Source organism: Haliotis rufescens, unplaced genomic scaffold, assembly GCF_023055435.1.
Source record: "Haliotis rufescens isolate VD_foot unplaced genomic scaffold, xgHalRufe1.0.p SCAF_11, whole genome shotgun sequence".
Taxonomy (NCBI): domain Eukaryota; kingdom Metazoa; phylum Mollusca; class Gastropoda; order Lepetellida; family Haliotidae; genus Haliotis; species Haliotis rufescens.
Genome location: NW_025963791.1, coordinates 27,678,389 through 27,694,423, shown reverse-complemented (window position 1 = coordinate 27,694,423; position 16,035 = coordinate 27,678,389). Strand labels below are relative to the sequence as shown.

The 16,035-nt window shown below is 40.2% G+C and overlaps 1 protein-coding gene across 3 annotated transcripts in view; it reads left to right on the top strand.

The window, feature by feature from the left end:
- LOC124149336 (tetraspanin-15-like) overlaps window positions 1-16,035 on the top strand; it is a 94,635-nt gene that overhangs the window by 13,587 nt on the left and 65,013 nt on the right. For all 3 annotated transcript variants that reach the window (XR_007219965.1, XR_007219964.1, XM_046520851.2), the window contains exon 2: window positions 12,418-12,603. Coding sequence is in view for 1 of the 3 variants with exons in the window: in XM_046520851.2 (XP_046376807.1) it covers window positions 12,418-12,603 (186 nt within the window). In the remaining 2 variants the exon portion in view is untranslated. The remainder of the gene's footprint in view (window positions 1-12,417; window positions 12,604-16,035) is intronic.

The following is a 16,035-nucleotide window of genomic DNA, read 5'->3' as shown; positions in this document are numbered from 1 at the left end:
GCTTAGGCACGTCAGAAACCTATGATTGTGGGTTCGAATCCTGGTTCGCCCCGATTATGTTTCTAGGTTTGTTAGCACCATACCCGTGCTCGTGGGTTTCACCAAAGTGACAAACGTCTGAGACCTGCATCACTTCGGGCTTAAGCTGACACGCCGTGATATTGTAACTGGAATACTGTTAAAAGCTGTGTTAAATCCACTCACTCACTCACTCACTCACTCACTCACTCACTCACTCACTCACTCACTCATTCACCTTGTATCACAGAGGGTTGATTACTGGGTTCAAACAAGAATTGTAAAACAAAGGCAGTGAAACTTCCGGCTCCAGGAAACACTCTATAACCTATAGTAAGCATGATGAGATTAATGGCCGCCCTACACAATCCTCAGAATCCAGCATTTTATATTTTGTACTTTTCAGCACATGAGCAGAATATGATTGTGTTATTTTCCGAAATCCTCAAGAGATTGATAAATGAGACGCTCTGCTCAGATGAAGCATATTAAATCACCAGACAAGAATCGAAAGCGAGTAATTTATTTTGATTTTTGAACCCAATGCTAGAAAATCACTTGCCTGAAGGGAAGCGTGCCTTAGAGAAGTCAGTTCATTTAGCATTAAGATTGCTTAACTCAAAGGAGTTCACTTGATAATGATGCTTCAAGGTTCTAGCCACGAGGTTTAAATTGTTCAGATCGATGGAGCTTCCATGGAACTGTTAATAAAATCATATTTAAAGGTGCAAGATCAACTGTCCAATATTTTTCTTGTTTCCAAAATCTAATTTATTGAGCAAAACAAATACAATTTCTTCAGATATGGAACAGGATTAGCCTCTGCACATCATAAACATGATGCAACACATACACAACCCTGAACCAGTCTGTGTGTAAGAAGGATTCCATTTCAGCTTGTGATATTTGTTATGGCCTCTGTCGCCCATAAAATATCTTTGTGAGGAGCCTGAGAGTGAGTCTATGTGGCTCAGCGTTTGGATGGTTTAACGTCTCTTTTTGCAATATTCCATCAATATCAATGACGAGGACACCTGAAATGGGCTTCACACATTGTACCCACGTGGGGACTCAAACCTGAGTTTTCAGCATACCGGCTTCTGAGACTTGCATCACTTCAGGATTTTCTCCCACATCAAGCTGAGACGCTGTGATAACTGGAATACTGTTCACATCGGTGTTAAACCCAACTCACTCACTCACTCACTCACTCACTCACTCACTCACTCACTCACTCACTCACTCACTCACTCACTCACTGTTTACAGCGGTGTTAAACCCAACTCACTCACTCACTCACTCACTCACTCACTCACTCACTCACTCACATAAGTCCTGACTGGTACTTATAACTGGTGTTGTGTGCCACTAAGAAACATAATTCTGTTATTTAAGTCATTTATGTCCTGCCCATAAACAACATGAAGTCGACATGTTGTCGACACGAAGTCGACAACGCGAAAATACGGCTTCACTTTCTATTGTACAACTCTTGTTTTAGACCATACTTTTCACGTCCAGCTCATTTTGGGGGTTCTTTTGGCTCAAAAATGCTTCCTAGCGGATTTCGGGATGCTAGCTCGTGCAAGCCTATATATAAGCAAAGCTGCCATAGGGGGAAGTTTGGACATTGATACTGCAGTTGACCCTAAGTCCCAGCCATTCTTATAACTGGTGTCAGGTTCTTATAACTGGTGTCGTGTGTTGAAACATAATTCTGTTCTTACATGTTTTGAGTCACATGTTACTTTGTTTCTTCCAGCCTTACTGTGATGCTTGATGGCTTCCTTGAGGCCTTAGTTAAACAAGCTTTTTGGTCTGAATAATCTAAAATAAATTAGAAAGTGAATTCAAAATATTTCTCTTAGAGAATATGCAAAAACACACCATAAATATGATTAAAAACAAATGTATATAAACATTATAAAAATGTTAAAATGATTATGCATCTTTAATACCCAGCCTAATGCTGGTGTATCATGAGCTGGTCCAGAGCCTGGCTTTTCTGCTTTCCTGAAACTCTAATGGTTGTATTGAAAGTTTTTTGTCGGATTTTCCATTACTTGGGTTTGTTAATGTCAAAGCTATAGTGAGTCATGTTTTGTAGACAATCACTAATGTATAAGGGTTGAGTAATCGGCAGCTTTTATCTAAATAATTTATGGTATATGTCCTATTACAGTGAAAGTTTTGTAAGTAGCGTTTCACATCCAAATCTGTTTGTAACGATCAGTGAGTAGTTAACAAATAGTATTTGGTTTGATTTGTTTGTTGTTTGGGAGGATCGGAACTATGCTGCAGATAATTATTTAGCCTCATTTGTAATCTGTGTGTGTTTGTTTGTTGTTAACCAAACCGTCGCACACAGCGATATCCCAGCTGTCTGGAAATACTCAAGTCAGGGCCAGAGAATCCAGTGATTGATGGTATGAGCAAAAAGCCACGCTGTTGGGCTACAATGACGCATTAAGTCACCAAGTCTAAAAATCCATTAGTGAGTGAGTATGGTTTTACACCGCTCTCAGCAACATTCCCGCAATATCACGGCGGAGGACACCAGAAATGGGCTTCGGACATTGTACCCATGTCGGGAATCGAACCCGGGTCTTCGGCGTGACGAACGAACGCTTTAACCACTAGGCTACCCGACCGCCCCAAAAAGCCATTAGTGTGTAAGAACAATGTTCCTCATTACCCAGTGTGGCCCTTTCAGCTTGCATGCCTGCATTTCCTCACAGATCTCTTTGTACTGATTGAATGCAGGCATCACTAACATGAATTCTACTGCAGTAAATAATGGGCAAACATGCTTTGTCTTCTTGTTCGTCAGTTGCACATGTATCAATGTTGTGCACTTAATGTACATGGGACATGGGACATACTTGGGTCGCAGTTGAGCAGATGCGTATCAGAAGTCACCTCAGCATTTTTTATCAGAATTACTTTTTAACAAATTTCTACCCATTATTTAAAAACACACCAAACATGGGACCTTAGGGAGTGGAACATTGAATTCTGTAAGAAAATTGTTATTACCCAATGAGGTGAGGTGAAATTGGGTTTAACGTCGCAATACCCCACTCAGACACAGTATACTGACTCCGAGCCAACCAGTCCTTGTTTTAGCCCTTTAATGCCGAGCGCCAGACAGGGTAACAACAAGTACCATCTTTTAACGTCTTTTGGTATGATGCGGTCGGAGAACAAACCCTGGACCTTCCGCTCTTTGGGCTGACGCTCTTCCACTAGACCCCGGAGGCGGTCTTATCAACCAATGATATGACTACATGTAGATCCTAGGTCCCCAGCAAGCTATTCTTGTTGTAAGAGGTAACTTAATGGATCCGACTCAGTGATTTGATTGATGGCGTGACATCTAGGCCTGGGACAAGTCCAATTTTACTACCCGGGCACCCACCCCCTTTTACCCGACCCTACCCGGGTACCCACTGTAGGTCTCAAGAGATGGGTACAAAATGTCCGATTGGGAAACGTCTAATCAAAATGTTTCTAGATGCATGTATAAATTGATCTGGTCATGCATACACTGAAGTTGACTGAAGTTTTTTTATTTTTTCACAAACATATGAAGTCAGAAGGAATGTGTGCATAGTCAGAAAGAAATGTGAACATTTGTCCTTTATAGACGTCTAGATAATTTTTGCTATTAAACAATATAATCACGTGACTAACCATGGGTGTCTGGGTAGTCCTGTGGGTACCCGGGTCCTACTCAGTGCCCACCCGCCCTGATTTCCCAAGTTACCCGTCCCAGCACTAGTGTCATTGTACCCCGACAGCGTGGATCACGATATCAATCACTGGATTGTCTGGTCCAGACTTGTCAGAGAGCTGGAATATTACTGAGTGCAGCGCTAAACAACAAACACACACACACAATTACTTTTTAGGTAAACAATAAACTGCATCATTGCAATTGCTCCTCTAATTCTGAACAAATGCCTGAAATTGGTTCCTAACTAAAGATCATCTCTCGTCTTTTGTCACCAACATTAATTAGTAAATGGGCGTAGATTTCCCCCACCTATACACAGGAGTGTTTGGTTTAGTCACAGCTCTGATGAATGGGGGTGTTGACTGATTCATGAGGGCACCTGATGCACTTTATTCATTCACAGATGCACTTTATTCATTCACAGATGCGCTTTATTCATTCACAGATGCGCTTTATTCATTCACAGATGCACTTTGTTCATTCACAGATGCACTTTATTCATTCACAGATGCACTTTATTCAGTCACAGATGCACTGTATTCATTCACAGATGCACTTTATTCATTCAAAGATGCGCTTTATTCATTCACAGATGCACTTAATTCATTCACAGATGCACATTATTCATTGAGTACTTGGTGCGGGTCAGTTTAACTCCATTTACGGGATAGATGTAGACAATAACATTTGAGCAATTACCAGCAAAAGTAATGTCATACGTGAGACTATAAGGATTTATATAGGTATTAGGCAAAATGTTTGGGTTTTTTATTAATATAAAAAAATATCTGATAAAGAGCTGAATCTGTATTTGATAAGCATGATGAATAATTTCATACAATTGGCATGATTAGTATGCTGGTTACCATGGTTACATAAGATAGGTTAGGTTATGAGAAGCCACAAAAATATTTTTTCCTTAATAAATCGTTTCTGCACTAGTGAAGCACTTTGTGTAATAAGCCATTTGATAATTTGATTTACATTATCCGTTGTATTTCTGTGTTGTACACGTTGACATGGTGTTCCCAGAACCCTTCGTTAAGATGCACAGCAACCACACGAAGGTCTAAGTGAAGGACACTGTAAAAGATTGCTGAGAATTTCATTAAGTGGAAAAAAGTAAATTACAAATTTAAGGGATTTTGTAAAGCAGTAATCAATTCCTAGATTCCTGTAAAGCTGAGCTATAACGAAATACATTAATGTTTTTAGAGAAGTTAGCTTTCAATTTGTAGCATGTATTTATTCCAACAGATTGAACCATTCTCATTGTTCGAAATCCTAATGAGCAGATGAATTGTGCTAAAGTGTCTAACGTTGTGTATTGATTGCAAAGTGTAGCTAGATTGTCCCCATGGTCCGATCATGATTCAACTCCTATCTGGACGATTCAATACCCTTGGAGTGGCCACTGTTGACCAACTTGTCTGATTACCACTTGCGTTTGGAAGGCATAGACGAGAGATGTATTTACTGTGACCAATGCTATATTTAGACAGTTAGGATTGAGAAGCTATGAAAACACAGACAGGAAGTCGTCTGCTATGGTCTTGGCCTGAACTGAGCAGAACTGTTATCATTGGGTCAATAGCTCAATGCATCATATCACCAACAATCAAAATCTTTACTCTATTGTGGGACCCTGTGAAGAATTCAATGAGTCTTGCACAGTTGGAGAATTGAACGGTTGATGATTAGACTATGGAACGTCCCCATGGCTATTGTTTGGGCAGCTTGTAGGAAGTACTTCATAATGAAGAAAGGCCACTGGTTCAATCATAGCATGATTAGTAACATTTCAGAAATTACAACCAGAATTAGCATAGCATGCAATGGCGTGTTCAGTGTCATCTGGGGAGTCCCATGAGGCGTGGCTGTGTGCGGACTTGGAGTGTTGGGAGGGGAGGTGGTATTGGGAGGGGAGGGGGTGTTGGGAGGGGAGGTGGTATTGGGAGGGCCTATTGAGTCATCAACTCTACCTAGGGTGCAGGGGTGGCCTTGGAGCTGTCATTCCTTGTGCAGAGTTGCTTGCCCTGATAATTGTTGGTGTTCTGGCGCTGATGGGTTTCAGCAGAGTAGTAAACATCTTCTCACTCACTCACTCACTCACTCACTCACTCACTCACTCACTGTACAGGAAGCTGACACAAACTCACTCAAACCTAACCACCCACCCACCAACTCACTCACTCACTCACACCTACCCACCAACCCACTCACTCACTCACTCACTCACCCACAACGATATAAGGATCTATACCTAAACGTTGCTTTTTACAGTATTAAAGAGGTTGCTATTCATAAAATTTTGTGTACCCTACGTGCGCAGTATAGTCAAGACAAATACAATACACATTGAAATTCTTCATTTTAAGTGCTGCCATTTGGATGCAGTGTTGACATTTATCAGAACAATGGCCATATAAATATCAACAAATATCAATTTTTTAAATATTTTTACAAGCTTTTCATAATGCTGATGTGATGGCATCGCTGATAGCATGGTGATTTCAATGAGGCATCTGTCCACTATGAATTTTATCCCTACTCTCGATAGCAGCAATGAGAATTCAGTTTTATATAAAAAAAACTTTGTATTTCGGTATCAAATTGCATCGAGGCTCAATTACATTGTCTTAGCTTGTCTGGAAGTGGTGTCAATGATGTTCAGATGTGCTTCATAATAATTCTGTCATTCAGGATCCAGAACCTTTAGCAAAATGGGATTATCAGAATGGCTGTCACTCGAAAAACAAGTTTGTGCTCAAGGAGAAAAAATAACTTTCAAAAAATTATTCCTATCATGGATCTAGATAATCATGATAATGTGCCCTGATAATATGTCCTAAAAATGTGCCCTGATAATATACCATGATAATGTGCCCTGACAATATGTCCTAATAATGTGCCCTGATAATGGCCCTGATGATATGTCCTGACAATGTGCCCTGATAATATGTTCTAATAATGTGCCCTGATAATATGTTCTAATAATGTGCCCTGATAATATGCCCTGAGAATGTCCATCACGGAAAACAAACAAGCTAAAGTGATGAGTTGGCACAATATTTTGGTAAATGACAATATATTTGTGTAAATGTTGATACCACACAGCACCGACTCCAGTGTCGGTAATCGGTTGTCAGCTGACCAAACTAAGCTGTGACAGACTTGAACAATCATTATATGGTGCTGAAATTTGCTGTGTCGAGTTGCGTCCCTTAGGCATGCCAGAATGGTTATGATGGTCGTGTGTTTGGATCCCAGATGTACCTTGATTGTTTCCAGGCATCTTTGATTATCTGATTCTATTTAGATCAGTCAAGGTAACCCTTAACCAGTTTGATTCTATAGCTTTGTGTGGGAAGTAACGTCAATGTCTCAATTTGTCTTATCAGAACTCTGCACAGATCTATCAAGTATGAATTCTAGGTTTTCACCATTATATATATGTAACCCTTGTTTACCAAAGTGGTAAAGTTCTAAGACGTCGTGATGTAACTGAAATACAATTCAAAGCGATTTTAAACCTAACTCATTGTATTCTAAATGTCAGCGTATGGCTTGCCAATGGTCCGCGTGCATCAGCATGCTCGATGCTAGCTAGGCACCATCACTTGATTGTTACATCACTTGTCCATCACCATTAACTCATGAACGACCATGAATGGAAGTTAATACCACATCGTTTCGGGACATAAATGCTATAGCAACAAGTCACTGATAAACATAGAGATCCTATCGAAACAAAATCCTGATTAATCGGTCTATCAGTGTTGAAAGTTCTTGAAAGAGGTGATGCGTTTCAGTCGTGCAGTCATCGATGCTGAAGTCACTAGACCTGCTTCCCGAGTCTGCTTATTAGCCGTGAGCAGTATGATCGGTGACACAATCTCCCATCAGTCACCTCCGATTTCCACCCTGTAATTGTATTTTCCTGTCGGTGATCAAATTAACGGACTTGAAAGTGACACGACCTGGTGAGCCAGTGGCGACATTTTTATTGACAGTCCTAGTGGTGATAACAATCCTGGTATTTCCTGTACAGTGTGGTGCAGTCAGTTGATTGCTTGATTGCTACAAATTTGGGAATGTCTGTTTAACCCATATAGTTTATTGTGAGAGGAGCCTTTGTAGTTTACTTCGCCTGTTATTTCAGGTTTGGCGCATTAAATGTGTGCGATTTGGGTTGGGTTTTTTTGTTTAACGCCGCACTCAGCAATATTCAAGCTATATGACAGCGGTCTGTATATAATCGAGTCTGGACAAGACAGTCTAGTGATTGACATCATGAGCATTGATCCACGCAATTGGGATACAATGACATGCATCAACCAAGTCAGCAAGCCTGACCACCCGATCCCGTTAGTCGCCTTTTACGACAAGCATAGTCGCCTTTTACGGCAAGCATGGGTTGCTGAAGACCTATTCTACCCCGGATCTTCCAGGACGCATGATTTGTGAAACCATTAGCACAAGTTTAGTATATTTTCTGACTGTTCACTTCATCAATAATTAAACTGAACATGAAGGATCAATAGTTTGTTTAAGATGATGCAAGATAACCGTGTCAGGAAATACAGTAAAACTGATTTTAAGGAACCAGTTGAAAAGTTTGATGTCGGATACAAATCTTAATTCCTTAAGTTTAGATGTGGTGGGGTTAATGGCCCTGCAAGTATTCCATAGACAAAATCAACTTACCTGATGTGTATGTTTTATATAGGAACTAAACTAAGCAAATACTCTGATCCTGTTTCACCGATCCTATGTTTTATTCATATGCTGTTAGCACTGTCATTAAATACATCCAGTCTTTCCATGAGGTAAGGGTTTATTGTCATCAGCACTGGTCCTTCTAGTTGAGTGAGGAATACAGAATGGGGGATTTGATCTATTAAAAAAATACAAATGATTTTCAACACCTTGTAAATAAACTTGAGTTATTATATAAAGTTTTCTGAAAAAGTAGGGCAAAACATGAGAATGTGTGACAATAGAGGCAACAAAACTAAGATGTTCAAGTTTTCAGATTTAAGTTGTTTTTGTTTTTTGTTTTTTGTTTTTTGTCGGGGGGAGGGGATAGAGGGGTATGTCTCTCAAAACTTAAGGAATTAAGTTTTTTATACAACATCAAACTATTGAACTGGTCCCTAACCTGACTGTAATAATTCTAATACTAATCCTTTGTATGAAAAACATGCCCTAGATATTCTTTAAGTCGTGTTTGCTCAAGAAATTATGAGAAGGTACAATGGGTAGCTCAGAGTTATCATATTTGTGTCATCATTTACATTGGGTACTGATAGCTTTCTCTGGGTATTCAGTATATGTTTATAGTCTTGGGTCCAGTCTGTTGGGTTTTGTAATCCATTAAGTAGACCTTTTTTACAATAATTTTACTTCCATGCAGTTTTAGGTAAATTCTAATTAGCATATATTCATGTGCCGCCCCAAGTGAGTCACATGTCACATAACATGGTCATACAAGTCTGGGTTACAAAAATAATACATAATAAAAAAAAGACCATTTATATTGCGCATATTTCCACTCCACACAGGGGCATGCTCAAAGCGCTATCATTATCCCAGTCACTGGATCAGTTTGCACTCAACAGTCATACTCAGCTCCCTGGGGAGTATACAACCCAAGCTACCTTATAAGCAAGCTATTGGATTATTCACTGCATACAGTCCATGTATACATGCTGCTATACCATGAAGAGGATGAATACTCCTAAAACTGCTTCAAATCTCTAGAGGCTGTCGGGTAGCCTAGTGGTAAGAGCGTTCGCTCGTCACGCCGAAGACCCGGGTTCGTTTCCCGACATGGGTACAATGTGTGAAGCCCATTTCTGGTGTTCCCCATGATATTGCTGGAATAATGCTAAAAGAGACGTAGACGTAGACGTAGACCAGATACCATAGATGCAGCACTGATGGTCACTAGGTGGGGCTGAAATAGAGTGCTGGCCTCACTCCACCACACCGTGGGGTCACAGGGGCCCCCACAGGCCCCACAGGCCCCACAGGGTGCAAATGAGTCCTGTAACAATTTCTGTATGCTATTGTGAAATAACAAGATGTGTAGGAATGGTTGGTTGGTTGGTTTGTTGTTTAACGCCTCACTCAGCAATATTCCAGCTATATGATGGTGGTCTGTAAATAATCGAGTCTGGACCACACAATCCAGTGATTAATATCATGAGCATCGATCCACGCAATTGGGATCAATGACATGCATCAACCAAGTCAGCGAGCCCACCTGCTCCTGTTAGTCGCTTTTTACGACAAGCATAGTCACCTTTTACGGCAAGCATGGGTTATTCTATGTGTATGAATGCATGGCCATGTGCGTTGGTAAAGCACTCTTCTTTTGCTCTCAGTACAGTCATTTTACTTGAACTGGGTAATTTAAACCAACTTGTATCTTAAAACTCCCTACTGTCATGAAGAAATAGTATCATACAGACATTTCCAAGTGATGGGAGGTTTGCCATTAATAATTCAACATTGACATTTATTTCAGGTGGGAGGGGAGCGTAGATTTCCAGGTTTGATATCTGTTGCTAAATATACATGCAGTTTCCTCTCCACCAAATGAGTTGTGGATTTAAATTGACTTTGCTTTCCTGATTCTGAAACAGAAGCAGCCACTTGACTCTTCAAGGCAACTGAATTCTAAAACGGGAATGCTGGTGGATTTTTGTTGAACAGTAAAACCTTGCTGAAGAAAGTAGTTTAAATCTAAAATACAAATGCTTTTAATGGTAAAATGAAAGTTTTTTGTTGTTTTTTTCTCTATGTTTTTTTTTTGTTATCGTTGTATTATCAAGACTATACTATTTCAGAAAGTTGCACCTTTTATCATGTTCAAGTTCTCATGAGTATATAATCTTTGAGTGCAAGCTAACAAAAAATGCTACATACCAACAAAATGCTGCATTTGACTGTATGTGTTATTGAAAAAGCACCAAAGTGCATAGTTGCATCCCTTGGCTGTAGCAGGATCTGCTTATCATGGGTTTGAACCCAGATTCATTTGTCATTTGAACCAATTTCTGTTCGCACCATACTAGTTAATGATGAATTTTCACATAGAGAAATAGATTTTGTTGAGGGGCACAAATTATCCCAAGTTTTGCATCTTGTATATAAAAAAATCGTGTTGTGTGATTGATTGATTGAATGATTGATCCAATCCTGCTTTCAGTACCTGTTCTCTTCTCAGTACCACAGAATGACTCAAACACAGCAGCTCAAGGATATGCCTTTCATATTGTTCCGGTTTAAAGATTGCTGACTCTGTAACCAGACAGGGACTTGTTTTACACTAAAATACAGTTATGTAGATATTTAAGCCGTAGCTGCATTTTAAGCTAAATTGGCCCTCTAACCTGTTTCATCTTGTTTCAGTGTGATGGATTTATCTTGTTGCGCATCAGGATTATTGTGGAAGTTGATTAACTCTAAAATGACCAACTCTAATATGACCCGATCTAACCTGTCTCATCTTGTTTCAGTGTGTTGGAATGATCTTGTTGGGTTTCGGGATTATCGTGGAAGTTGATAAACTCTAATATGACCCGATCTAACCTGTCTCATCTTGTTTCAGTGTATTGGAATTATCTTGTTGGGTTTTGGGATTATCGTGGAAGTTGATCGACTCTAATATGACCCGATCTAACCTGTCTCATCTTGTTTCAGTGTGTTGGAATTATCTTGTTGGGTTTTGGGATTATCGTGGAAGTTGATCGACTCTCATATGACCCGATCTAACCTGTCTCATCTTGTTTCAGTGTATTGGAATTATCTCATTGGGTATCGGGGTTATTGTGGAAGTTGATCGACTCGAATATGACCAACTTTAATATGACCCGATCTATACTGTGTTTTATTTGTTTCAGTGTGTTGGAATTATCTTGTTGGGTTTCGGGATTATCGTGGAAGTTGATCGACTCTAATATGACCCGATCTAACCTGTCTCATCTTGTTTCAGTGTGTTGGAATGATCTTGTTGGGTTTCGGGATTATCGTGGAAGTTGATAAACTCTAATATGACCCGATCTAACCTGTCTCATCTTGTTTCAGTGTATTGGAATTATCTTGTTGGGTTTTGGGATTATCGTGGAAGTTGATCGACTCTAATATGACCCGATCTAACCTGTCTCATCTTGTTTCAGTGTGTTGGAATTATCTTGTTGGGTTTTGGGATTATCGTGGAAGTTGATCGACTCTAATATGACCCGATCTAACCTGTCTCATCTTGTTTCAGTGTATTGGAATTATCTCATTGGGTATCGGGGTTATCATGGAAGTTGATCGACTCTAATATGACCCGATCTAACCTGTCTCATCTTGTTTCAGTGTGTTGGAATTATCTCATTGGGTATCGGGGTTATCATGGAAGTTGATCGACTCTAATATGACCCGATCTAACCTGTCTCATCTTGTTTCAGTGTATTGGAATTATCTCATTGGGTATCGGGGTTATTGTGGAAGTTGATCGACTCGAATATGACCAACTCTAATATAACCCGATCTATACTGTGTTTTATTTGTTTCAGTGTGTTGGAATTATCTTGTTGGGTATCGGGATTATCGTGGAAGTTGATCGACTCTAATATGACCCGATCTAACCTGTGTTTTATTTGTTTCAGTGTGTTGGAATTATCTTGTTGGGTATCGGGATTATCGTGGAAGTTCATCGACAGGACATCCAGTCAGTAAACAACCGACTTGCACTTCCTGTTGCTCTCCTGATCGTGGTGGGGCTTCTCATTGCCATCAATGCTTTCTGTGGTCTTGTTGGAACCGTCACCGAGAACCCAACTTTACTCAAAGTGGTAAGTGATGTCTTTGATGCAGAGTCTGGCACAACGTGAATATGTCTGAGTAGTAATGGTGCAGACTGTCATTATTAACACTGCAGAGACAAGACAGTCCAGATTAGGAACGATCAAAGACCGCTGAGTGGCTCTTTGTAGCTTTATTACCCAAGTAGAAGTGGAATAAACAGTATAAAGCACACAGGTCTGACATCAGGTGAAGTTAAGCAACGTTGGTCACGGAGGTTAGTTGGATAGGTGACCACATTCGGAAGCTTGACTCCGAGTTTTTAGGGGTTCAGTCCTGCCCGACACTGAACCACATGTTCATGTCTCCTTAGGCAAATGACTTGTTCGAAATATGACTCTACTCACCCAGCAGTGAATGGGTACCCGGTAGGAAGAGATGTAATTTGACTGTTCACCTTTCCTTCTTGGAAAGTGAGCTATATAAATTCATTACATCTCATCGCATCACATTGCACCACATTGCACCAAACTGCACTGCACCACATCACATAATTGCTTAAACCATACTTACATAGATTTAGAAATTACTCTTTTTGATTGGTTAAATATCAATTTCTGTTTGGTTGTTCGTACATTATATGATTTTATGCCATTATGACATCACAAAGGGACATTACATTACCTGAAATGTCAAAGACAAACACTACCGGTAATTTCAGAACTTTACATCTATGGGAAAGGGTTTTTTTCAATTTGATTTCATATTAGGTAAACAATACAACTATGTTGTCCATGTTGACACTCGGAAATCATCTCTCCGTCATTTCCCTGTAAAGGTCCAGGTTAGAATTGGTCTTCCGCAACCCTTGCTTGTTGTAAGAGGTGAAGAATGGGATGGGGTTGTCAGTCTTGGTGACTTGGTTGATGCACGTCATCGTATCCAAATTGCATAGATTGAGGCTCATGATGTCAACTGCCTGATTGTCTGGCCCAGACTCATTTATTTACAGGCCACTGTCATATAAGTGGAATATTGCTGAGTATGGCGTTAAACAACCAAACTAAAATGAATTAATGCCGTAATTTGAAAATGTGGGAGTTATTGTTGTAAATAATTTTTATAGAAAAAAAAAAAATAATGATCACTGGATGATGACCTTAATAAAATTTATGTGGATTCCACCAAAATGGTTTTGCTTGAAGAATTCAAGGACAAAAATCCTAGCCAACTTCATGATATTAAGTCCTTGCTAAGTAATTTGCTCACAAGTGTGATATAATGAGACCTAATATTCTGACTCAAACCTCAACTACTCAGTTGAACCCCACGACAAGGAAGAGTTCCCAATGGCCATAATTATAGTGACAATGAAAGTACTCGGAAACACGTTGGAGTCATTAAGTGGCTCGACTTGGATCAGTGATGTCACAGGAGAGTATCATTGTAGTCTGACCCATCGAATCATAATGGCAGGTCAACAAAGTTTGCTGTCTTATGACATTTGATTGCTTGACATTTGTCGTAGATAAGACAATATGCCTGTAACACATCATACCATTATCAGAGACGTGGATCACCTGGTTGTGATTGTCTTAAGTGTCTGCATAAAGTTGTTACTCTACTGTGCTGTCATTAGAATGAGATTAGATGACACCCAAAGGCGTCTCTAGATCTAGATGTAATTTGCTATGTGTGTGAAATGTAGCCATTGTGTTGCATTCAGTAATATTCAAGCTAAATGATGGCGGCCTGTAAATAATCGAGTCTGGACATGACAATCATGTGATTGATATTTTGAGCAAGATCCATGCCATTAATCAAGTCACAGAACCTAACCACCCAATCCATTAAGATCACCTCTTTCAACCATGGCCCACTTGCACAAAGTGATCTTAGCACTACGACTATTGTAAGCCTATGTTAAAGTATGGGAGTTAAGATCACCTCTTTCAAACAGGGCCCACTTGCACAAAGCGATCTTAGCGCTACGACTATTGTAAGCCGATGTTAAAGTATGGGAGTTAAGATCACCTCTTTCAACCAGGGCCCACTTGCACAAAGCGATCTTAGCGCTACGACTATTGTAAGCCTATGTAAAAGTATGGGAGTTAACATCTTAGCGGTAAGATCGCTTTGTGCAAGTGGGCCCAGCACAGGTTGCTGCTGCCCAAAGTCAACCCACAATTGGCCTCTTACAACTGGCAATGGGATGCTGGGGCACATTCTACCCCGGGTCGAACCGCCTCCCTGGTCTAGTGGTAGAGCATCCGCCCGGAGAACGGAAGGTCCAGGGTTTGATCCCCGGCCGCGTCATACCAGAAGACGTTAAAAGATTGTACTTGTTGTTACCCTGTCTGGCGCTCGGCATTAAGGGGCTAAAACAAGGACTGGCCGGCTCGGAGTCAGTATACTGTGTCTGAGTGGGGTATTCATGTTAAACTGCGGCATGGTATCTCAGTGGGCTAGCACTATAAATCGGCGTCAGTCTGGGCTAGTACAAGCAGCCACACAAACACACACACGTACATGCACGTCGCTATATAAGTGCAATAATCTTGGACGCGACGTTAAAACCAATTTAACCTCACCTCACCTCTACCCCGGGTCTGTGTACAATTATATAGTACTCAACTTTTGATAGGGATAACAGATAATGTCATTCTATTTATACATACACTTAACATATTAAGAGAGCAAGTTTTGTGTGGCATGGAAGGATAAAAATATGCCTATCATAATGGAGTACTGGTAGTATATATTGCTAGATTGATCAACATTATTAACTGTGGGTTTGCAGACAAATCTCTGATTGTATGATTTTATGTAAATTTTCTAGGACTACATGTTGGGTGGAGCCTAATCCCCCTTTAAGATGAAAGTGTCTGCCTAAAGGCTTTGTCTAGAATATCACAGGAATTCACCTTGGGACATCATGTTGGCTGTGTCATGATAGCGATACTCTGTACAAGATGCTTGTAGCACCAACTCATGTGAATGTTAATTTGCAGGGGGTATACACTAACACTGAGATATCACTAAAGAGTACACTTATGTGTTAGACCAGGGCCCACTTGCACAAAGTGATACAACACTACGACTATTGTTAACCTATGTTATAGTATGTGAGTTACGATCATCTTACCACAAAGATCACTTTGTGCATGTGGGCCCAGGCACACCATCACTAGCCCTAGAGTCAGTTCTCCTTTTTCTTGGGAGAAATGAATATGAAACTGAAGGCCTGACATTTGTGATGGATCACTGAAATTATTTTCATTGAAATCATAATTGAATTTTCCACATCAAAATGTGTACTTGATGGAAAGGTCTTTCATATTGCAAGTTGGGTAAACAGCGCAAAGTACTTGAAGACCTCCACCTAAAGTGTCCCACTAACTGCATCCGAGTCCCAGTAAAACATTTTAGCCATTCCATGCATATCATCTTATCAACAGATGGGATTCAATAACCGAAGAGAG